This window comes from Protopterus annectens, chromosome 2.part1 (assembly GCF_019279795.1).
Source record: "Protopterus annectens isolate FY-2018-M chromosome 2.part1, PAN1.0, whole genome shotgun sequence".
NCBI classification, from domain to species: domain Eukaryota; kingdom Metazoa; phylum Chordata; order Ceratodontiformes; family Protopteridae; genus Protopterus; species Protopterus annectens.
The window spans coordinates 924,702,446-924,728,503 of record NC_056729.1 but is presented as its reverse complement, the minus strand read 5'-3'; the positions used below and the strand labels follow the sequence as shown (position 1 = coordinate 924,728,503).

Genomic DNA, 26,058 nt, shown 5'->3' with positions numbered 1-26,058 from the left:
CACCCTAGATATCCACATCTCGTCCCCACCCCCCATTAAGGAAACCACGGTAAAGAATTTCTCCAAAGTTAACTTCATGCTTCTTATGATAGAAGTGGCGAACTTCATGACACCCATGCAGATAGATAATACAGTTATGACTGCTGTATTCTACACAAATGCACTCTATAAACACTTACACGAGTGTGCTATCCCAAACAGAACCAAGACGCTACCCTCCAAAAAAAGGAAGCCAATCTGTTGGCCCTCTGCCATAAACAAACTCTACAACAGAAGGAAGAAACGGTTGTAAGAGAGTAAAATCCCATGGCTGGAGGAGCTCCCTGGTCAGCCTCAGTAAGAAGCTGAGATCCCTTATAAGATCCTCCAAAGCTAGCTCCAAAACAAAATTGTCACTGATTCTAGTGACATCCACAAAGCATTATATAGCTATGTCAAGAATCTCAATGGCAACACCCAGATCTGCTCTGAGTTACATGGCATGAAAATTACAAAACCAACTGATATTACCAACATCCTGGCAGATAGGTTCAGTGCTAACCTTACCCCCCTCTCACCCCCTAAAGGACGCATATCTATACAGGAAGAATGCAGAGTCCCTGTAATCACAACTACGCAGGTAAAAGCTGCACTCTCTAAAGCCATTCAGTGGGCACAAAGTTATCCCACTCCACAAAGGGAGATCCACCACTGATCCCAGGACAACATCCCAGTCTGTGTTTTACATGAACTTCAGTACAAACTGGCTCCCCACCTAAGCACCATGTTCAATCATAGCCTCACGTCAGGCTTTGTGCCCACTGAATGGTACACAGCAACAGTTATCCCACTCCACAAAGGGGGATCTACCACTGATCCCGGGAACTATCGACCTATTAGCCTGAAGAGCCTGGTCTGTAAGGCCATGGAACATATTATTATGGAACTCATAAACAAAGACATTGGTAACCTCCAAAATCTGGTCACCACCCAGTTCGGGTTTGTGAAAGGCAAATCATACCTCCTGAACCTGATCGACTTCTTTGAGGCAGTCATCAAAGCCATAGACGAGGGTAAGATGGTTCACACAGTCTATCTTGACCTCGCCAAGGCTTTCAACACCATCCACCATTCTGAAATTATAGCTAAATTCACTAAACTAGGTATAAATCCCTATGTCACAAGATGGGTTGCCAACTGGCTCACTTACAGAACCCACACTGTAAAAGTTGCAGACTCTAAATCTGACTTCAAACCAGTGACAAGTGGAGTACCACAGGGTTCAGTCCTGGGACCTCTCCTGTTCGGAATCTACTTCACTGAAGTACAGGCTAACACAGCAGCCTTTGGCTAATGAAGTTCACAGATGACTGCAAACTAGGAGCCATAGTCGAGTCCCCTAATGATGTGGACATCCTACAGAAGGGCCTCACTGAGACAGATGCCTGGTGTCAGAGCCATGGCCTCAAACTCAATGCCAAAAAGTGCATCGTCATCCCCTTTGGTAAAAACTCTGTACCATGAACTACCACATAGGCGGCAGTCTACTTAACACCGAATGTGTGATGAGAGACCTTGGGACCCAAGTGAACAGCAATCTCTCCTTTGATAATCACATCGCCAAAGTAGTCAGGAAATCCTTCTACGTGGCACACCTCATCAAAAAAGGGTTCTCATCCAGGAAAAAAGAAGTCATTGTTCCCCTCTACTCGACACTCATTAGACCCATTATAGAGTACAACACCCCTTTTTGAATGTATCTCACAAGACATCTGCAGCAGCTGTACCTCACAAAGAGGAATACTGGCCTCAAACCGATGCCCTACACTGACCGTCTCGAAACACTCCAGCTTTACTCCGTAGCATATCACCTACTCCAGGGTGATCTCTGCCTAACATATAAAGCTATGTCAAACCCAGAGCTATTGGTCATGCTACACCTAAAGAAACCCCAGTCACTCCAAGCTACACGCTCTAGGGACCTAAACCTTGTCACCACAATAAACAGGACATGCCGGAGGGATAAATTCCTGTCCCACAGACTTCCCATACTCTGGAACAAGCTACCCATCTATGCCAAGCAAAGTTCCTAATTAGCACTCTTCAAGAAAAATCTTGATGAGTGGATGGGAAATAGGAAATGCACCCCAGGGTTCACTTCTGTGACTCTGCTTGACAGGGGCACAGGAAAATAACATTCTTGGGTGGCGTAAGCCAGGGAAACTTGTTGGCTAGGCTTACTGAGGCCCTTGGTTCAATAGCCTAGTACTTACCTATGAACCTAATACTATCTTACCTATAATTAGTTCTTATAAAAATGTTCTTACAATGTCATGTTTCTTTGTATACTAACTTTTGTATGTCTATGGCTCCCATTATGGCTGGAAAGGGTCAATTGACCAACCCATCTACCCAGTTAACAAATTTACAAATATAAATAAAGACAGACATATTATATGATACAACAATATGTGAAAATGGGATGTGGGCTATCCAAAATGGCCATCACAGATTGAATTCCCTGATGTCACTTCAGAATTAAACTGCATTGACTTAAGCAAACCTATCAAAAGCTAATGCTACATTAGATATCATTCATGACACAGTCATCGTCACATTTTGACCATCATTTTAACAGCAGTGGCTGTAATCTGACTGGTTCCACAGTCTAAAAATATAATGCTACTCTTTGGCAACACATACACTAATATACCACAGTCTATGAACAAAAAAACTGAATAAAGCAACAATTTATATGACTTTTTACTCAAGTTAAATAAAGGTTTTCATAAGAAAATGGCAAGGCTTTTAAATTAATGGATTAACTTTAATTTAGTTACCAAGTCCATCATACACAACTTCTTAAGCAGTGAGAAAGTACCTCTAAAATGATGAAACAATACACAAACAATTTAAATGTATTCAGATGCACAACAAGGCCAGTAATTAAATCTATCCCTGGATACAGTCCCTTTTTGTGCTTCCATTTAATAACCATAATTCCTTATGTGTGGCATTTTTGGGGATTGGTTTCCTTAGCTAAGTAGCTTATAAGTTGGAAATAGGATATGAAATGACAAAATGTAAGAAAAATAACAATAGAACTACTAACCTAGGATGTTGTGCATAGGAGATATTAATCATCGTTGGTCAACTGTTAAGTTCATATTTTCATAAATGAGAGACCTACATGATATTGAGGGTCATGATGTAAAATGTCATGATAGGAGACAGAAAAATACATTTTTGCTGTCCATGTATAGCACAATACACTACACTGGAGATACTGCTAATTTCTTGCTAGTAACTATAAAGAGATGCACTATTTCAACATGTGCATTCATATTTCCAAAACCAAGTGACTTACAAACTAGTACATGGAATTTGGCAAAAACTTAGATGATGATGTTTAAGAAAATTGTTAATAAAATGTGCACTGTAAGTTCTACAGCTTGAGGGATATTCAGAGTTATTTACACTGTTAATTAGACAAGTAAGCATACTTTCGCCTGTTCCTGTAAATATATCAATAAGCAAGCAATCACAAAGGAATTTCTTGCTGTCACATGAACGCTCAAGTCCGGTCAAACAGATGTGCTCTAACACTTCATCTGTAAGTCACCCAGTTTCCAAAATATGACAAGTGTTTATGAAACTTTAGAGAAAACATAACTCTGGGTATATTTCCATTATCATATATTACAGTAAGGGTATAAAGCTTGTGAATGTGTTAATTGTTATTGTAAAGATATTTTTATCAAATGGAATTAGTATTGTAACCTTTTTAATTATATTCACTATTCACAAAACATTTACATTTGTTTGGCTTATGCTTTTTAAACTGATTTTTCAGAAAATGCTCAGGAATCTAAGGATGCATGCAGGCTGCTAGAGGTGCAACATTGTATGACTAATATGTGTAAACAAATTAAAAGAAAATAAATATATATATATATTTCTACCTGCTTTAAACCAGAAAACATAAAGGCATCACTGGGCTCCACAGAAATCTCAACGTCTTGTACTAAAGAAGTCTTGTTTTGCAGATGATACTTAACTGGCAAAGACTCTCTTACACGGCCAAATGATGGCAACTCTTCAAGAAAAAGTAAAAAAAAAAAAAATCAAATCAATAAACTAGAAAACACATAAAATGTTAGTTCATGTAGTGTTTCAAATGTGTTTAGAATATTCCACAACTTACTACAACAGCAAATTCACAATAACTTCAAAAAGCACTACATTTAAAAAAGTGTTTGATATAAAGGAGCTGCAGGCTTAAAAAGCTAGAGTGCATACATTTAATTTACCTGTTTGGATGTGGAGAGGGATGGAGTCAACCACTACATGGGGTAGGGTAATCACTGTTCTGATAACAGGCACACTTTCAGCAGCTGAACTTCTAAAACAAAAAAGAAACAACAAAGGTCTTTGGTAAAGTAACAAAGCCAGAATAGCCATCCCTTTGTATACCTCTGTACAGGTAGTAAAAACACAAGAATCACTTACTCCATCATAATTTGAAAGTACAGTTGTCTGAGGTACTCACCTTAACAGTATGTGACTGAACCCTTGTTTATGTGGATTATCAGCCCTTTTAAAGATGTAGTCATTCAGCTCACTCTGTACAGCAGACAAAAAAGCTGCCTTACAATGCTTAGCCTGGCTGCCACTCAGTGCTTCACAACAGGCAGCAAGGCAGTATACAGGTAAGGAAGTCAGTTCTTAGAAAGAAACAACTACTGAAAGTGTTACATATGATACACAGAGCTAGCAACTTAAAGCAAAGAAATTAAGCCTTGACTGCACTCCAGCCAACTGTACTCTGGGTGCTGAATGAGGTAGCAGGGGCAGATGGAAGTGAGCAGCCATTATCAGCTTACTCAACCCAAGAGGAGGGAGGTAGTATTGCCTTGTATGTAAATGCCACCTAGCAAGTGTCAGATGGTGCAGTAGCAGAAGAAATGCTGACAGCAAATGCATCTGCTTATCAAACAGTAGCTAAGGGGGGAGTGGAGGCAGCAGACATGTGGGAGGACACACATGTATAAGTTCAGTACTGTGGGCATTACTATGGCTGAAACCACTGATGGTTAAAGAACAAAAACACCCCATCTACAAAGATGAAGGCCCACTGCCAGCAGGCTCTCACTCTCACTATATAGCACAGACAGTCATCTAGATATGGGTGAATGTGCATAGCATTTTCCCTGTGAGTCACTTTCCTGGGAGCTATACATTTTCTGAATACACTTGGAACATCTGTAATGCTGAATGGCAAGACCATAAATTAAAAATGCTGTTTCCACAGCTTGACTATGAAGAATTATAGATAGGAAGGTGACAGAAATCTACCAGTATGCAACCTACAAATCCAAAGTCATCCAGGCTTCATGAAACACATGGGTAAAGACTAATCCAGGGTCACTATTGAAAGCACAGCTGTTTAATATACTTACGGCGTCAATAAATCTTTGAAGAGACAAAGGTATGACACCTTCTGTTTCATCTCGTCCTGGCAAGTTTTCTAAAGCTATGCTGGTCCTCCCTGCACAGGCCTAAGCTCATCTCATGTCCGTCTAGTCACTGGCACACATGGCATAACGCTAACATACAAGTCCAGTTTGTCTTGCAGTCTTCAGTTTTGGTTTGTCAAAATTCAATGCCCCTCCAAACCAGATAACACAGCAGCCCTTGCTGAATTGCTCTCAGAAACTGCAAAACCATGTCAATGGTTGCAGAAAGGCTGCTGTACCTACCAGCCCAAGACTAGCCCCTGAAACAAGCTGCCCTGGTGGCATCCCAAATTAAACAGGATATACAACAAAAGTTAAAATAATTATGGCAAAAATCAGTCATCATACTAAACAGGCAACTAAGAAGACTATCTAGGTCACACAAAGACACCTTTGAGGTTAAAGATAAACATAAGGCCTTCTACAGCTATGCCAGAAACCTCAAAGGCAGCACATACCAGTCTGTTGAAATGGTGGTTAAAATGGCGTTACATTCATTGAGGCTGGTGATATAGCGATCCTGTTGCAGGACAAATTCAGTTCCAACATTACCCCTCCCCCAGAAAAATACCCTGAAACATAACCACACATAGGATCATAGGAGGTTACTAGGCTAATGGCCCTGGGGCCCTTACAAGCCTAGCCAAGAGTTTATCCTCAAAAAGAAACCTCAGTCAGTAGCTGTTGCCCCTGTCAATAAGGGACACAGGTGGAACCCCTGGGACAAATCTGTGTTTTCCCATGCAATCATCAAGGTTGCGCTTGAAGAGGGTCTGATAGGTACTCTGTTTGATGTATATGGGAAGTCTATTCCAGAGATGGGGCAGCCTCTTGAGAGACAAATCTGTCTTTCCAGCAGGTATTGTATATGCCGCATATTAGATTCAGGCCTTTTGAGCAGGTAATGCAAGAGGAGTTAGGAGCATCTCTAGTACGGCAGGGTCTGAGATTGCCTTGTAGGCGAGACACAGATCATCTCTGAGCAATCTGTATGATACCAAGCAGAGTGATAGTGATTTGAGCCTGTCCACATAGGACAGGTTTTGGAGGCCATGGATTCTCTTTGTGAGGTATTTCTGTAACTAGGGAGAATAGACTGCCTGCACTCACTAAAGCCAAGGACGCAGCCTCAATGTGCTCCAATAACATCCCAGGATGCCTCTTCAACAGTTTAAAATATGACTTATCAGAACTCTTGGAGTTGTAATTTAACTACAGTCTTAAAAAAGGCTTTTTGCCACAGGAATGAAGGACTGTGATAATCATCCTCCTTCATAAGGGAGAGCCATCAACAAATCCTGGAAACTACAGACAGTCCCATTTATCCAACTAGTCTTATTTAAAAAGTCATGGAAATAATTATAATGCAAATTATTAACAAGGACATAGGAGACCTCCAAACAATGGATCCATCCTAGTTTGGTTTTGTCAAAGGAAGTTCATGCTTAATTAATCTGGTAGTCTTCTTGGAAAAGGTCACTAAGGCAATGTATGAGTGGAAAATGGTGCATACTGCCTACGTAGGTCTGGCTGAAGCATTTGATACAATACCTCATTTGAGAATTGTCAACAAACTTATGGAACTAGGTATAAACCCTTTTATAACATCCAGGATGACTAGCTGGCTCACTGATAGGACCCAGGAAGTTAAAAGCGGTGAAGCCATCTCCACAAAAAGTCTGGTCAACAGTATAGATCTCCAGGGCTCTGTGCTAGCCCGCCATTCTTTGGCATCTACTTCTTGGATGTCAAATTCAATATCAAAGGCCTTAGGCTAACCATGTTTGCAGATGATTGCAAACTAGGAGCAGTCATTGAATCCCCCCCATATGAGAACACCCTACAGGAAGGTCTAACACAGACAAATGCTTGCTGCCAAAGCCATGGCTTAAAACTCAATACCAAGAAATGTATTATAGTACCTTTCGGAAAGTCTGTCACCCTGGACAGCTATGTCATCAATAAGATACCCCTAAAAGTTGATTCACTAATCGATGATCTGGGAGCTCATGTAGATATCAATCTATCCTTCAACCAACACGTGCAAGATAGTAAGAAAATCCTATCTTGCTCAACTTACAAGCAAGGGCAGGGCATCAAGGTCCATAGAGGTCAGCATACTACTATACTCAGCCCTCATCAGGCCCATCATAGAGAATAATGCCCCCTGCGGTATGTACCTGACCAGACATGTACAGCAGACGGAACATCCACAAAGGTTCCTTGCAAAATGAATACAGACAGAAACACAATGTCATATGCTGATGGCCTCAAAGCCCCATCTCTTTACTTGGTATCATACAGCCTTCTGAGAAAAAGAAGTTATGTACTTACCATAACATTCCAGCGACAATAATCGGCAATACAGATAGAACATTATAGTGAGTACTTAACTTCTTTATCTGATATTGTCAGTTTTTCTTCTCATCCTCACATATGAGACAGAGTCCCCAGCTTGCTATATCCTGGGTGGACTAATGGAAGGATGTTCCTCAGAACCATCGAGCCATAGGAGGCCTTTCCCCTGCAGACGAAATCCAACTTATAGTGAGCGATAAAGGTATGATGACTGGACCATATGGCCACTGCACAAATCTTGTCCATGAAGGCATTAGTCTGAAAAACAGCGGATGGGGTCATAGTCCTAGTAGAATGAGCTTGAATAGGTTTGGAAGGATTCATACTTTTTGAGGTGTAAAATAAATGAAAGGCAATCCGAAAGCCATCTTGATAAAGTAACCTTGGAGACTGGTAGACCCTTCCTAGGGCCTGCAAATGCAAAGAACAATTTATTTGTTTTTCTAAACTCTTTAGTTCTATGTAAACAGAATCGCAACTGTCTGTGCACATCCAACAAATGCAGAACATATTCACCCTTGTTGCTGAAGTTGGGAAAGAAAAACAGGTAAATGTATGCCATAATTAATACTGGTTTGTAAGACAACTTTGGGTAGAAAGGAGGGGTTGGTATGCAGAGAGAGACTGTCTTTATGGAAAATCAAGTATAGAGACTGAGAAGACAGAGCTTCAACATCTGATATCCTTCTTGCAGGTATAATAGCTACTAGAAAACCAGTTTTCAGACAGAGAAACTTAACATCACAAGTAGCTGCTGATTCAAAGGGGGGGTTAAACAATAAAACAGTACTAAACTGAGGTCCCATGGAGGACAGGCGTCCTTGTGAGCAGGTCTTAACAATAGGGTTCCTTTCAAAAAGGCTTTGCAAAGTTTGTGGGAAATAAGACATAAGTTATCATCCCCAATATGAAAGTCTGAAACAGCTGCTAATTGTACTTTAATCGTACAGGCAGCTGCTCCCTCATTAAAAAGCTGGCTAAGAATTCTAAGACAGGGTGAAAAGGGCTATAAAGGAGATCTATATTGTGCTGCTGAGCCCAAATTATTTACTCCTATAAACTTTATGAGTGGATGATTTATGAGATGATATCAAAATATATCGGACTGACGAGGAGAGCATGGTTTGTCTGGCAATTAATGGAACTGGAAGAATCAAGCTGTCAACTTGAGGTTGTGAAGGCTCAGATTAGTCATTCCTGTAAGGTGTGACAACAGCTCTGGAACGTGTTCCAGGATCCAGGTTTCCTTCTGTAGACGAGGCCAAGAAAAGGGAAGCCAGATTTGTTGAGGCCAGTATGGGGCAATGAGGATTACTGTTTTCTTCATCCTGCTTGATTTCTGAATGAATTTGGGGATCAAGGGAATTGGGGAAATGGCGTACAGTAGACTGGAAGGCCAATCGTGTATGACAGCATCCCTCAGGGATTCCCCCGATGGAGGGATCAGGGCAAAGTAACTACTGCATTTGCTGTTTAGAGAAGAAGCAAAAAGATCTCAGCAAGTCTGGCCCCATCTGTGAAAAATGTCCTTCTCTACCTTCTGACTGATGGACCACTCGTGAGGCATAAGAATGGATCTGCACAACTTGTTCACTATCATACTGGACTTTCCCAGAATGTGTATTGATATGAGAAAGCGGTTGAATGAGATCGCCCATTGTCAAACTGAGGGCTTCTCGGCAGAGAGGGTATGATCTGGTTCCTCCTTGTTTGTTTATGTACCAGACAACTGACATATTGTCTGACTGAATTGTTACTATCCCCAGAGGAAGGGTATTTTGGAATGCTTGCAATGCCAGAAGCACTGTGCTCATGTCCAGGACACTGATATACCGGTTCACTTCATCTGCCTACCGGGTTCCTCGCACTGTCTTCCCCAGATAATGCCCCCCCCCAGCTGGTAAGCATCCATGGTCACCGTAGCCTGTGGTTGAGAGGGAACAAAGGGTCGACTTTGTGTCAGCTGTTCTGACTGAATCCACCACGAGAGGTTTCTTTTGCATGTATTTGTTATGAGAATCTGGTGAGACAATGAATGATGGATAACTAACCACTGGGCAGCTAGAAGCCACTGTAGTATCCTCATGTGAAACCTGCCTAATGGAACTAACACTATTATTCCCGCCATTGATCCTAAGGCTTGTAGAAAATGAAAAGCAGCTACCTTCCTGTTTTGAATTAGTCTGTGCATTTGAAGTCTGATTATCAACACTCTTGTTGGGGGGGGGGGGGGGTCTTGCGATCATCTGAGTAGTATCCAATATTGCCCCAATGAATGAACTCTAGTGTTTATAGAGGTGCCAGGTGTGATATTTGGCAATTTATCATTATCCCTAATTCTGTGCAAATTTGAAGAACAGAGTCTCTTGTGTTTATCAGTAGATGCCTGGTTGGGGCAGATATGAGCCACTCGCCTAAACAAGGAAACACCTGGAATCCTAGTCGTCTCAGGTGAGCCGCAATTACTGCCATGCATTTGGTTAACGCTCTGGGGGCAGTAGTGAGACCAAAGGGCAGGCCTCTAAACTGGTAATGACTAGCTCCCAACCGGAAGTGTAGGTATATTCTGGAGCACCTGTCCATTTTTATATGGTAGTACATATCCTGAAGATCTACTGAGAATATCCAATCATCCTTTTCAAGGAAAGGAAGTATGGACTAAATTGTGACAATTCGGAACTTGCTGCGTCAAACTTGACTTGTTTAATCTGCTCAGATCCAGAATCGGTCTTCAGTCCCCTGTTTTCTTTGGAACTAAAATGAACCTTGAGAAAGTTCCGAATCTTCTCTGGTCTTGGGGGACCTCTTGGATGACCATTTTTTCTAGCACTTTTTGAATTTGAATAATTGCCCGATCCCCTTGACTGGGTGGAACTTCTGGGATTCTTCTGTTTGAGGGGGGAGATTGTGTGAAGGGAATTTGATAATCCCTGGATATTATGCTCTGCACCTGAAAATCCGGAGTTATGTTTTGCCAGGTTCTCCAGTGCAGGAATAGTCAACCCCCCATTGCATCCAGAGGTGGACAATCAGGCCTCCTTTCAGAAGTGCTGGTAGGGTTTCCTGAAAAAATGTTCTCGGAATCCCTGGTTCTGTGGGCCTCCTCTGCCGTGAAGATGGCACCTTCCATTATTATTATTACCCCCTCTGTCTCTGGGGGAAAAATCTCCATGTGTGTCCTGGTAAGCACCTTGAGATTTTTTGAACCACATTTTTCCACTTCCTCCCTGACATTTCGTATAGAGTCTCTGAGGGGTGGAGAAACATATGCTCATAGCAGAGAGAGTCTTACCTTCCTTCGCACAATGAATAGCATATCTTTGACTTTGGGGACAAAAAGGGAAGAGGTGTCAAGTTGGACATTGACAAACAAAGACTTAAAAGGGTCTGCAAAATCCCATAAGCACATCCAGACATGCTTCCTCATAGGGATGCCTGAACTCGCTGCCCTACCTGTCCCTTCGGCTGCATGTGCAATGAGCCTCATGGAAGAGTTAGCTAAAAAGTGTAGGGTCCCTAGCTAGGAAGCTACCTTTTCCTGTGCCCCCCTCAGCTACTGCTCTTTTAAGGGTATCTGATAACTCCTAGATCAGATCCCTTTATAAGCTTGTGAAATGGGAAAGATAGTTCAGAGATCGTAAAGCAAAAGTCTCTGAAGAGAAAACTCACTTCCCACATCTATCCATTGTCCTAGAATCTTTATTAGGAGGGTGGATACTGGAACTCTCCACCGAAAGTTCCTTTTTGGCTGCCACCACCTTGACATCGACTGCAATCCCCTTAGTCCAGAAGGCCTTATCGGATGGGGCAGTAATTATTTTATTAGGTCTCCAGGGAACAGGCTTGATGGTGTCCAGGGTCTCCCATGCATGCCCGCCAAGAGATCATCAGTGGGCGAGTCACCCAGGAAGAAGATGGGCAAGAACCAAAGGCCACCTGGTATACTGACTCCTCAGGTGAATGATTACTGGACTGCCAGCCACCTCTCTGTTTCAGCAATTCCAGAATCTCCCCCCCAAACAAAACATCCTCAGAAAGTGACTGTGGGGATCCTTCTCCCTCATCGAGTTCAGTGTCTTCAGTGGCAGACTCTTCCATGGAGACCAAAATGTTCCTCTTGCAAAGTCTCTTCCGAGGGGCCTCCTCAGTGGGGTACTCTGGGGAGGTATCAGAAGAGACAGGGTACCCCTCTGGGTATCCTGGTGCCTGAAGTTCCAATGTTCCAGTGGAACATCCTGGCCACAGGAGGTGTACAGGGAATCTTGATAAGACTGAGGCCGAACAGGGGAAACCCAGTGCAGTCAGCTTTCCCCAAACCCCCAAAAGGGGGTTTTGGGAAAAGGATTCCACCATCACCGTTCGGCGAGCCTCCCCCAGCCGAAGCGGAAAAGGGGCGAGCCGACCCGAAAAACCCCCGGCCCGACTGTTTGACCCTGGGGGAGGAATTTCCCGGATGGGTTCCTCGTTCCAGGGTTCCGCCGAAAACCAATCTAAGCGGCCCGAAAAAATGGACACCTGTCTGCCGAAAGGCACCGGGGGGGGAGCCCCCCCTTGTCGAAGTCAAAGGGTCAAAGGGATAGGACGGCCCGAAATTCTGCTGGGTAGCAGATGCCACCACCATGGCATCTACAGCCACGCCTTTCGTTAAGAACTCCTTCGGGTGGGGCAGACAAAAATTTGTTAGGGCGAAGGCACTGGTTCCACAGTATCTGAATGTTCCCACGCCCTCCGACAAACCAATCCAGGAGCTTTCGTCAAAGGGCGGAGACACCCAGGAGGCGGAGGCTGAGCCCAAGGCCTTGAGAAACACCGACTCATCAGCGGAGGGTTTGGAATTCCAGCCGCCTCGTTGCTTAGGATCTCTAGAATGTCTGCAAATGAGACATCATCCGAGGGCGACTTTGGGGACCCTCCGCATCATCAAGATCAGTGTCCGATGTAAGAGACTCGTCGGGGAGTCCACGTGCTTCCTCTTGCACGATCTCTTCCTTGGGGGCTCCTCGAAGACAACTCCAAAGAACCCTCAGGAGGAGGGAACCCCAGTGGGGGTAACCTCAGGCCCTGGGGCTCCGCTGCCTAGAGACAGGGAACTGCCAAAGACCCAGTCTCCATGCCCAGGAAGGTGCCGGTAAAGCCGTAGAGATGGCGAAGAAGACTTGGCCAAGGCACTCCTCATAGCTCTGAAGGCGGACCCAGAATCCTGGGAGGGTGCAGTCTCCGAGCCATGATAGCAGGCGAAGTCCAGCGGCGAAGCACCGAGGGGAGGCTTGGAACCGACAGCATTGGCCCGAACGTCACCCCGGGTCCGGCCGGAGAAGTCCGTGTGCTAAACTTCGGACCCGAAGGCGAGGTTGGAGTAAGGGTCGGAGCCGACCTAGGATCTCCACTGGCTCCACCAGCACCTGCACCGCCGGAGCCGAAGCGGTCGGAGGAGGAAAGGCAATGGAATGGGCTACCGGCCCCGATGCCAAGTGGGTCGGAGCCGAAACAAATTTCTGAAAGACTGGGGACTGGAACAGTCTTTGGAGCACCCTGTCTATGTCCGAATCTGCATCCTTGATGACCTGGAAGAGAGCGCATGGGTCCAAGTAGGCCCCCCCAACGGCTCCCAGGGAGTAGGGGGCCGGCTCGAATTGACTTCGACAATTATCGGCACGAAGTGTCCAAACCAATTTCCGCCGGTGCGAGAGGGCTTGCGCCGAGGAGGAAGTGTCTGAGTGGACAGCCTTCATCGGCTCCGAGATCAGTGGAGCCGATGAAGGTGACCTGCCTCTCGATGCCCCAGCCGCCGGCTCCGAACCCAGAGGAGTCGAGGCTGGAGGCATCGAGGCAGACCATTCCACCCTCGGCTCTGAAGTCCGTGGAGCCAAAGGAGAAGCCTGCCTATGTCTTTTGGCGGTCGGTTCCGACGGACTGGTCGGAGCCGCCCTTTCTTTTAGCAGGAGAAGGAGAGGAAGCTAATGCCTCTTCAAATGATGGTTTAATAAGGCCTTTTAGAATAAGTTTATTTTTCCTCTCTTGGAGGACCCTCGAGGAAAAAGCGTGACAGACGCTACAGGACTCCTGCAAATGTTTGCCCAAACAGTACACACAGAGAGTGATCATCTGTGATCGACATTTTAAAACTGCACTTAGTGCACTTTTTAAACCCTGAAGGCCTAGGAGCCTGTGACATAATGGCAACCAAATCAGTGTATAACCAGTAAAATACAAGACACACTAACTTTCACAGAGAAATTCTTTTCTTTGAATCAAGAACTGTCACAAATAGAAAGGTATGACCAAGGAATACAAGAACCTTTAAAAATAAAAGGAACTTGACAGACATAGCGGCTAAGGAAGGCCCTTCAACCCAAAAACCTCCAGTCAGACAAAGCAATCACTACACAAAGTTTTTCCACAGAAAACACTTCAATCATACACAAAAATATAGCTGTTAAAACAGCTTTTTGTACAAAGGAATTCCTGACAGGAAAGTAAGAAAAAACCCTACTTAGCTCAGCCAAGCTCGAGACCACGTCTTTGCTTGTTAGCGGCAAACGAGATCTGGGGGACTGGTAGTGGTGCATCCTGGGATATAGTAAGCTCAGCCAATAAGAGACTTCGCTCTTTGGCATAAGCGTGCCGAGTCGGAGCCGAGGGATCGGCTCCGAACCCATCAGTCAGAATGTAGGCGAGATAGGATCACATAACATCAATTTATTTGTTTTTCTAAACTCTTTAGTTCTATGTAAACAGAATCGCAACTGTCTGTGCACATCCAACAAATGCAGAACATATTCACCCTTGTTGCTGAAGTTGGGAAAGAAAAACAGGTAAATGTATGCCCTAATTAATACTGGTTTGTAAGACAACTTTGGGTAGAAAGGAGGGGTTGGTATGCAGAGAGACTGTCTTTATGGAAAATCAAGTATAGAGACTGAGAAGACAGAGCTTCAACATCTGATATCCTTCTTGCAGGTATAATAGCTACTAGAAAAACAGTTTTCAGAGAGAGAAACTTAACATCACAAATAGCTGCTGATTCAAAGGGGGGGGGGTTAAACAATAAAACAGTACTAAACTGAGGTCCCATGGAGGACAGGCGTCCTTGTGAGGAGGTCTTAACAATAGGGTTCTTTTCAAAAAGGCTTTGCAAAGTTTGTGGGAAATAAGACATAAGTTATCATCCCCAATATGAAAGTCTGAAACAGCTGCTAATTGTATTTTAATCATACAGGCAGCTGCTCCCTCATTAAAAAGCTGGCTAAGAATTCTAAGACAGGGTGAAAAGGGCTATAAAGGAGATCTATATTGTGCTGCTGAGCCCAAATTATTTACTCCTATAAACTTTATGAGTGGATGATTTATGAGATGATATCAAAATATTTCGGACTGACGAGGAGAGCATGGGTTGTCTGGCAATTAATGGAACTGGAAGAATCAAGCTGTCAACTTGAGGTTGTGAAGGCTCAGATTAGTCATTCCTGTAAGGTGTGACAACAGCTCTGGAATGTGTTCCAGGATCCAGGTTTCCTTCTGTAGACGAGGCCAAGAAAAGGGAAGCCAGATTTGTTGAGGCCAGTATGGGGCAATGAGGATTACTGTTTTCTTCATCCTGCTTGATTTCTGAATGAATTTGGGGATCAAGGGAATTGGGGAAATGGCGTATAGTAGACTGGAAGGCCAATCGTGTATGACAGCATCCCTCAGGGATTCCCCCGATGGAGGGATCAGGGCAAAGTAACTACTGCATTTGCTGTTTAGAGAAGAAGCAAAAAGATCTCAGCAAGTCTGGCCCCATCTGTGAAAAATGTCCTTCTCTACCTTCTGACTGATGGACCACTCGTGAGGCATAAGAATGGATCTGCACAACTTGTTCACTATCATACTGGACTTTCCCAGAACGTGTACTGATATGAGAAAGCGGTTGAATGAGATCGCCCATTGTCAAACTGAGGGCTTCTCGGCAGAGAGGGTATGATCTGGTTCCTCCTTGTTTGTTTATGTACCAGACAACTGACATATTGTCTGACTGAACTGTTACTATCCCCAGAGGAAGGGTATTTTGGAATGCTTGCAATGCCAGAAGCACTGTGCTCATGTCCAGGACACTGATATACCGGTTCACTTCATCTGCCTACCAGGTTCCTTGCACTGTCTTCCCCAGATAATGCCCCCCCCCCCCCAGCTGGTAAGCATCCATGGTCACCGTAGCCTGTGGTTGAGAGGGAACAAAGGGTCGACCTTGTGTCAGCTGTTCTGACTGAATCCACCACGAGAGGTTTCTTTTGCATGTATTTGTTATGAGAATCTGGTGAGACAATGAATGATGGATAACTAACCACTGGGCAGCTAGAAGCCACTGTAGTATCCTAATGTGAAACCTGCCTAACGGAACTAACACTATTATTCCCGCCATTGATCCTAAGGCTTGTAGAAAATGAAAAGCAGCTACCTTCCTGTTTTGAATTAGTCTGTGCGTTTGAAGTCTGATTATCAACACTCTTGTTGGGGGGGGGGGGGGGGTCTTGCGATCATCTGAGTAGTATCCAATATTGCCCCAATGAATGAACTCTAGTGTTTATAGAGGTGCCAGGTGTGATATTTGGCAATTTATCATTATCCCTAATTCTGTGCAAATTTGAAGAACAGAGTCTCTTGTGTTTATCAGTAGATGTCTGGTTGGGGCAGATATGAGCCACTCGCCTAAACAAGGAAACACCTGGAATCCTAGTCATCTCAGGTGAGCCGCAATTACTGCCATGCATTTGGTTAATGCTCTGGGGGCAGTAGTGAGACCAAAGGGCAGGGCTCTAAACTGGTAATGACTAGCTCCCAACCGGAAGTGTAGGTATATTCTGGAGCACCTGTCCATTTTTATATGGTAGTACATATCCTGAAGATCTACTGAGAATATCCAATCATCCTTTTCAAGGAAAGGAAGTATGGACTAAATTGTGACAATTCAGAACTTGCTGCGTCAAACTTGACTTGTTTAATCTGCTCAGATCCAGAATCGGTCTTCAGTCCCCTGTTTTCTTTGGAACTAAAATGAACCTTGAGAAGTTCCGAATCTTCTCTGGTCTTGGGGGACCTCTTGGATGACCATTTTTTCTAGCACTTTTTGAATTTGAATAATTGCCCGATCCCCTTGACTGGGTGGAACTTCTGGGATTCTTCTGTTTGAGGGGGGAGATTGTGTGAAGGGAATTTGATAATCCCTGGATATTATGCTCTGCACCTGAAAATCCGGAGTTATGTTTTGCCAGGTTCTCCAGTGCAGGGATAGTCAACCCCCCATTGCATCCAGAGGTGGACAATCAGGCCTCCTTTCAGAAGTGCTGGTAGAGTTTCCTGAAAAAACATTCTCGGAATCCCTGGTTCTGTGGGCCTCCTCTGCCGTGAAGATGGCATCTTCCATTATTATTATTACCCCCTCTGTCTCTGGGGGAAAAATCTCCATGTGTGTCCTGGTAAGCACCTTGAGATTTTTTGAACCACATTTTTCCACTTCCTCTCTGAAATTTCGGATAGAGTCTCTGAGGGGTGGAGAAACATATGCTCATGGCAGAGAGAGTCTTACCTTCCTTCGCACAATGAATAGCATATCTTTGACTTTGGGGACAAAAAGGGAAGAGGTGTCAAGTTGGACATTGACAAACAAAGACTTAAAAGGGTCCGCAAAATCCCATAAGCACATCCAGACATGCTTCCTCATAGGGATGCCTGAACTCGCTGCCCTACCTGTCCCTTCGGCTGCATGTGCAATGAGCCTCATGGAAGAGTTAGCTAAAAAGTGTAGGGTCCCTAGCTAGGAAGCTACCTTTTCCTGTGCCCCCCTCAGCTACTGCTCTTTTAAGGGTATCTGATAACTCCTAGATCAGATCCCTTTATAAGCTTGTGAAATGGGAAAGATAGTTCAGAGATCGTAAAGCAAAAGTCTCTGAAGAGAAAACTCACTTCCCACATCTATCCATTGTCCTAGAATCTTTATTAGGAGGGTGGATACTGGAACTCTCCACCGAAAGTTCCTTTTTGGTTGCCACCACCTTGACATCGACTGCAATCCCCTTAGTCCAGAAGGCCTTATCGGATGGGGCAGTAATTATTTTATTAGGTCTCCAGGGAACAGGCTCGATGGTGTCCAGGGTCTCCCATGCATGCCCGCCAAGAGATCATTAGTGGGCGAGTCACCCAGGAAGAAGATGGGCAAGAACCAAAGCCCACCTGGTATACTGACTCCTCAGGTGAATGATTACTGGACTGCCAGCCACCTCTCTGTTTCAGCAATTCCAGAATCTCCCCCAAACAAAACATCCTCAGAAAGTGACTGTGGGGATCCTTCTCCCTCATCGAGTTCAGTGTCTTCAGTGGCAGACTCTTCCATGGAGACCAAAATGTTCCTCTTGCAAAGTCTCTTCCGAGGGACCTCCTCAGTGGGGTACTCTGGGGAGGTATCAGAAGAGACAGGGGTACCCCTCTGGGTATCCTGGTGCCTGAAGTTCCAATGTTCCAGTGGAACATCCTGGCCACAGGAGGTGTACAGGGAATCTTGATAAGACTGAGGCTCTGATAGGGCAGACGAACCTTTAGATGCAGTGGCAGCTATAGTCCTCTCCAAAGCTCCAAAAACTGATTGTTCTGGAGTGGAAGAGGATTCCAGCTCTGATCAGCCATGCTTGCAGGTCGATGCCTCCTCCAGCCAAGAAGACAGCTTACCACAGACAGCAGCTGGAGCTGAGCTCATGTACTCAAAAACCCCAAGACGCATCGACTGTTCCGACAACCTGGGAGTCAGGAATACTTCAGGTCTATGAGGTTCTCTACAGTTCCAGGAGCTCTCCTGCTCTGAAAAGGCCAATGAACTCATAGCAAAGGCCTGATCCAAAGAGTGAGACATCATCTGATCTGACCTGAAAGGCACCGGGTGTACTGGATCCGAGAGCTCCCAAGCTTGCTCTGAAGTCAGAGGAGGAGTCAGAGGGGGAGTAGTAGACTTGAAAAGCCCTAGAACCATGTGGGTTAAAGCCGAGGAAGACTTAGTAATGTCCTGCACCCATAGGATCTTCTGTACCAAACGCTCCATGTCGTCCTCAGTAAGGCTCCTGGTTGAACAGGAAAAGGATGCAGAAGGGGATTTTGGCCTAGACAAAAGGGAGATTGTACTCTAGAAGGAACTAGATCAATGGTAGGAGAGTAGCTTGTCCTTGAGACAGCTATAATCGGCTTGAAGGGACTTTTGTTAGGATCTAATACCAACGGATCAGATCTATCCTTAACAGATAGAGCCGGAGCTGAAGATACCAGATCCAGCTTGGCTGAGGTTTGTGCAGAAGGCTCCGATTGAGACATGGGTTTGATAATTTTTGGAGTTTTAGCTTTCCGCTCCAATGAATCTGACAGAGCTGAGGAAGATGTCTTGTTTCCCTTGTCACTGCTTTTCAAAGACAAAGAAGCACAGCTCGAATAAGCCAATTTTGACTTAGGAATCAATGACTTAGATTTACTTCCAGAAATGGCCTCTTCAAAAGCTGAGGAAAGCATTCCCCTTAAAATGAGCTTGTTTTTTTCCTTTTGACCAATGTTAAAAGAATCACATATGGCACAATCTTCCTATAAGTGGAGAGGCCCTAAACAGTAAACGCACAAGGAGCACAATCACACAATCCGCACTTTGTGCATTTTTTAAACCCTGCAGGCTTATCCTGTTTATCTGCCATGGTGTCACAAAAAATTCAGATAATAAGCAACAACAATCTCAAATACACACCACATGCTACTACAAAAGCAGAAGAGATAAATAAGTTTTTTTTTTTTTTTTTTTTACAGAAAGGTAGGAAAAAGGGGAAAAACTACTAACAAAAGTAGTTAAGGTTACCTACACAAAGGGAGGAAAAACTACTAACAAAAGTAGTTAAGGTTACCTAAAAGGTAATAAGGGAAGGGAGTAACCTATGAAAAAAACAATTACTGAAGGAACAACGAGGGAGACAGATGCAGAGGGAGTGTAACCTAATAAAAAATGCAGTTACAGTATATAATAGATTTTAAGAACAAGGGGAGATATAAAATGATAAAAATAGAAGAACAAGTTAAATTAGGCAATTAGAGAGACAAAAAGCTTATAAAATTAACCTGACAATCCAAGAGCTCAATAGAAGGATCACATCTTCGTGAAGCAGCAAACAAGATCTGAGGTAACAGGGAGAGATGCACTGTGGCTAAGGGGAGGTATCCAAGAACAGGATTAATGAGTTGGACTTTGATATAGTTTATTAGTGACTTTAGATGTTAAGAATTTGTACTCTGTCATGCCTCATTCCAAGGGGTTGGAATGGTTCGAGGAGATGGTATACCAAATAGGGAATGTAATTTCAGATAGGGTAAAATAAGCTACAAGTCTCATGGAGTTGGGTTTAAATAATGTTTTAAGTTCTGAAGGGCAATTTCTTAAGCAGAGGACATGTGTTGCAAAGGGGGCAGCTTGTGCCCTTAGTTTTGCTAACCTTGTCATGCCTGGTGAGAATCAAAGTATTTGTTTAATAGTAAATTTGTATGTCCTTGGTCATATTACACATTTCTTTTTAGATGATATATTTATTTTATGGACGGATTCTGAAAATAGGTTAGTAGAATTTTTTGAATACATTCATAATACAACAGAATGTCTATACTTCTCCTACCAGTATGATGCTGAGAAAATCACATTTTTACATGCTGAATTAAGCAAAGATAGGGATTTCTAAAAGGTATGTATCTAATATACATAGATAATCTACCTTTTCTAACACATATCTTTATTTTAATAGCTGGCATCCAAGTCACCAGAAGAAGGCTATAGTAAAAGGCCAGCTGGTGAGGTTAGCCAGAATGGTTATGCTAGATGAAACATTTCTTAAAGAATGCGAAAAAGTAGTGGAAATGTTTTTAAATAGGGGTTACCCTATGGAAGTTTCATTAGAGATCAAGAATGAAGTCTTGTTTAATAGGAGTCAGGGGTGTGTGTAGTCCTCTACTGAATAGTGTAGTGGTTGAAGCAGATGTGAATTTAAGCTGTAATATAGACAATAATCAGAAAAAAGGGAAGTGGATGAGTTAGGGAATCCCAATTAGAAAAACATTATGCAGCAAAAATTGTTTCAAATTTTCTTTAGATAGTCATGATATATATATATATATATATATATATATATATATACATATATATATATATATATATATACACAGAAACCAACAATGACATTTACAAAATGGTGCGCGAAAAACCTACTGCAGTGTTTAGGAAAGATAGGTCCATTAAATAATTATTAGAAAGACAAAAATCAGTTAGTACAATGAGGCCAGTAGGTATGTTTAAGTGTGGATGGTGTTCCCAGTGTTCCCATTTGTTAACCAAAAAAAGTATATGCATTAGGGGAAGTGTATAATCTTACAGGGCATTACAGTTGTGAATCTAATAGAGTGGATTATATTGCTAGTTGCCATCAATGCCCTGCTTTTTATGTAAGCAAAACTAGTAGGAATCTTAAGGAAAGGATATATGAGCATATAATGGATATTAAAAAGGTTAAAAATATAAATGCTCAATACAGACATATAGTTGAACATCCAATGCATAGTTTTAAATTCTTTGTGATACACTAAGTACTTAAGGACCAAAGGGGATATATTACTGAGGAACACCTAAACAAATGTAAGCTGAAGTTGCAGCTCATTTTGAAGCTATGAACCCACCAGGGCTAAATGAATGTTGCTCCATTAATTCTGTGTTAAAATTAAATCAGAAGTATAGGAATATGAGTATAGGATAAATGTTCAGTGTAAATGTTTTTAAAAATGTTCATGTACACAAAAATATTATAATTTTTTATTAATCATTTTATTAGTCAATTTTATTTGTTAACTATGAGTAAATTGTCAATAAGGTAATAGAGTGATGACTGGTTAGGTTAATTAATTAATTAATTAATTAATTAATTAATTAATTAATTAAAGGATTTAAGTGTTTATTTAAAGTTTGGGGAATGATAGAGTTGTCAAATCTATGACAAAAGCACTTGACTCTGACATTTTGATTTTATTTGTGTGGAATAAAATTTGGTTGTGGATATATCCCCAGTGGTTTATTTGGGAATGCTGCCTCTTCCTGCAGGGCAGTGTCGTTTATTAGTAGCAGAGGATACCAGTGCTGCCGGGGCCAGTCTGGGGCTATCAGGATAACCCTTGGGCCTTGTTTTCTGATTTTTAGGAGGACCCTTAGAAGAAGTGGCAGTGGAGGAAACACATAAAGAACAGGTGGCTCCAAAGGAAGGAGAAGGCCTCTGTCCTCCAGGCTGTGGGCAGTTTGCTCCTGGAACAGAATCTTTTCAGTTGAGCATTTATGTTGGTGTATCTGTGGGGATGCCCATTTCTGGACTATGCTGAGAAATGTTTGCCGATGCAGATGCCACTCGTGGGGATCCATCAAGTCACTGCTGAGATGATCTGCTAGAATGTTTTGAGTTCCCAGAAGGTACTGTGCCATGAAGTGCAATTTCAGAGAGTGAGCTGTCTCCCAGACCTGCATCACTAGTTGAAAAAGAGGGTAAGAGTGGGTGCCTCCTTGTTTATGTACCATCTGACTGTAGTGTTGTCTGCATTGACAAGTAGGACCCCTGGTTTCCACTGTTCTTTAAAAGCCACTATGCCCTTTTACACTGCCAACAGTTCTTTCCAAGTTATGTGCTTATGTCCAATGTGATTTTCCAATCTGCCCTGAGGTTGAAGGTGTTGGAAATGAGCCCCCAGACTGTCTCCAAAGCATCTGTGGTAAAAGTTTGGCCCTGAGGGATGTACCTGAAGGGCAGACTCATGTACTGGGGATATGTCCACCATGTAAATTTCTCCTTGAGGCAAGGGATCAGCTGAATTTCTGCCACCAGAGACTGACAGTCCTGGCAGCTCAGATTCTTGAGGTACCACTGGAGCTTCATGTGTAGCCTGGTCAGAGGAATCATGAGGATACAAGATACCATGTAACCTAATTCTCTGAGAAATTCCCTGGCTGAAGGGCATTGTCTTTGCATAATGTTTTGGAAGTACTGAGTCAGGAAGGAGACATTTCCTGGGGGTAGGAAGTCTTTTTGAAGGGAGAAATCCAGAATAGCCCCTGAGGAAACCTATCCTGGTGGATGTGTCTATGTTAGATTTGCAAAGATTTATGGTGAACACCAAGGAGGCAAGGATCTGTTGAGTGAAGGCCAGATCCTTGAGTAGCTTTGACTGACTCGTGGCTTAAATGAGGCAGTCGTCTAAACAGGGGTAAATTTGGATCCCTCTTGTTCTGCAGAAGGCAATCACAGGAGCTAAATACTTTGTGAAGACACTGGGAGCAATAGATTAGCCAAAGGGTAGTGCAGAGAATTGAAAGTGACTGGTACCTGCTCTGAAATTAAGAAAACCTCTGCATGATTCCTCTATAGGAATGTGCAGGTAAGCATCCTTTAGGTCTAAGGTGACCATTAAGGCCCAAGGGGCTAACATGGGAAGAAGTTTTTGAAGAGTCAACATTTTGAATTTTCGTACCAGCAGGGACCGACTGAGAGTGGACAGGTCTAAAATAGGGTCTATATTAGATCAGTGAACACTGATTGATCGATGTTATGTAAGTGAAAGCTTACAATCTCGAACTGTCAGATCAGCAATTTATTTTCCTAGGGAAAAGAAATCGCTGATCCAAAACACACACACACACAGCACAAGCACACCAAACAGAAATCCACACACATACACCTAAAATTTGACACCTAACCCTACACTAAACTTTGCACACACCACTAATTATCCACTTACCTTAACCCAAACCCTAACCCTAAGGTCCGTCACCATCGCACACTCACCTCACCCGCTCCCTAACCCTAACTCATTTAAACCCGCCCTAACCCTCACGTCCACACAGTCGCACACATACCTAACCCGCACCCTAACCCTAACTCACCTAACACTCACATCCACACAATCGCACACTTACCTGAATCCGACCCGTAACTTTCCACCACAGCACTGAAAATACCAAAGCAACAGAAACGGACAACCAAATTCTTTCCCTAGGAAAAAATTTGGGTTTCTGTTGCTTTGATATTTTGAACATTCGCTTAAATAAGTTCGATCAATCAGCGTTCGCTTGTTTAAGCATTTGCTGATCTAATATAGACCCCTAAAACAGGGCACCAACAGCCTTCCTTTCTGGGCACCTGGAATAGAACCCCTTCCCTATTTGGTGTTCTGAAACTGGTTCCAGTGTGCCCTGCGAGCATAGGCTGTGAATCTAAGAAAAGGCTTCTGCTTTTTGATTTTGTAGAATATCTGGATAACCTGAACACCTTAATGGCTCTTTGAAAGTGTGCCTGTAACTGACTGAGATAACCTCTAGAACTTACTTGTCTGAAGTAATGAGGGACCAATTTTCTTTGAAAAGGGATAGCCTTCCTCCTAGTCTTCCTATCTTTTCTGGAGAGGGTGGGGGCAGGCAGAGTAAAGGAAGGGTCATTGCTGCTCTCTGCCAGGGCCCTGTGGCCTAGAACTACCCTGCCTGGGGGTTCCTGAAGACCACTGCCTGGGTCTTTGTGAATGCTAGTTCCTTTGAGGCCTTTTCCTCTGAGGCTTCCTCTGACCACTTTTTGATTGAGAAAGAAAGGACCAGTGTTTAGTGGGAAAATTCTTACTAAACGTAGGAGGCTGAACTTGGAAGAAGCTCTTGACAGTTTGCAAAGATTTTGCTTTATCGTCCATCTTTCTAATCTCACAGCCTCAGCCTTAGGCCCAAAAATGAAGTCTTTATCCGGAGATGCATCTAGAAGTCTGGATTTGACATGGTCTGGTAGGGTTTGCTCTCTACGCCAAGCATGCCATCTAATGACACAGCCAGATACAGTAGCTCAGCTAGAGGCCTCCATAGCATCAGTACCGCAGTGTAATGAGTGTCTGGTCACCTGGGAGCTGGAATGGCAAAGGTTCAACAATTCCTTGGAAATGTTCTTGTCCTCCAGGGAGGAAATGGTTTGCTTCATATTATCTAAAATACTTTGTTGGTATTTTATCATATGAAACTAGCAGTTAATGGCCCTCTTGGCTAGGGTAGTAGAAGTGTAGACATTTTTTTACCAAACCTATCAAGGGCCCTGCTTTCTTTGTCAGTAGGTAAAGGGGTCTTTGCAGACCTGTCACTTGCTCTCTGGGGGCCTGGTGCGACAACCTTTGGGTCAGCAGTGGGGTATTTGAAGAGGTATTTATGTGAATCCAGCACCCTGTAAAACTGGTCTAGTTTTCAAGGAGCTGGAGGCAGAGAATCTGGATTCCGGGAAGAGTCCATTAAAACATCTTCTACCACCACCAGGACAAATAGCTAAAGGCTTGTGTTCTGGGAGGTCAAGTAACTCCCTAATCCTCTTTTTAGTTTGTATTTCTGTGCCTCCCATTGGAAATGTTCCCTCATGGCATGGAGTGTTTCCCCAAATGTGATGTCTTCAGGAGGTGAAGCTGAAGGCAGATTCGCCTCAGAATCTGAATCTTTAAAGGAAGTAGGGAAGGGTCCCTCCTGAAAGACAGACCCCACCTGGTCAGAATCTTCATTTGAATCAGGAGGTTTGAAGAAAACTTCAGGGGATAGATCCCTCTCTTCCTTTTCCATGGGGAAGACTCCAAAGAGGGTTGCCTAGTTCTGACTAAGGAGATAAGGTCCTCAGCAAACCTTATCAGGTCTTGCTGATAACCTGAGTGGGACCTGGTAGAACAAGGCATAGTAACTGAGGTGGAACTCTTCTGAGAAGTAGCTTTGGCCTTGGGCCTAGGTACGCCTGCAATCCTGACGCCAGTCTCCTTGTAATGTAGAATCAATGTGGGCTGATGCCTCAAAGGAATGCCACCGGTACAAGATCATTCATCAGAAGCCCAAGTCTGCTAAGCAACTCTGGACCTGACCAACGAACTGAAAGCCAAGGCCTGTGCAGAAGCTGAGGGACCTGACAGCATGTCAGACTCTGTAAGGGTCTCGAGAGAGGCCTGCACCTCCACCTCAGTCACAAAAGGGGGCTGCAAAAGCAGCTTACCTTCCTCAGCAATAACGAGCCTTGGGGGACTGGCAGACTGAGAATGACTGTCGTCCGAGGCCCTAAGCTTGGGTCTTTTTTATTTGTCCTTCTTATGCTTAGGGAGCTGAACCTTGGGACTACTGGCAGATGTCATC

The 26,058-nt window shown here is 43.5% G+C and overlaps 1 protein-coding gene across 1 annotated transcript in view; it reads right to left on the bottom strand.

Moving 5' to 3' along the window:
- The window catches only part of TRAPPC11 (trafficking protein particle complex subunit 11), a 2,455,228-nt gene that overhangs the window by 203,744 nt on the left and 2,225,426 nt on the right, over positions 1-26,058 (bottom strand). The window contains exons 27-28 of the mRNA XM_044062556.1: positions 4,290-4,381; positions 3,942-4,075 (exon numbers count right to left, since the gene is read on the bottom strand). Of these exons, the coding sequence (XP_043918491.1) occupies positions 3,942-4,075; positions 4,290-4,381 (226 nt within the window). The remainder of the gene's footprint in view (positions 1-3,941; positions 4,076-4,289; positions 4,382-26,058) is intronic.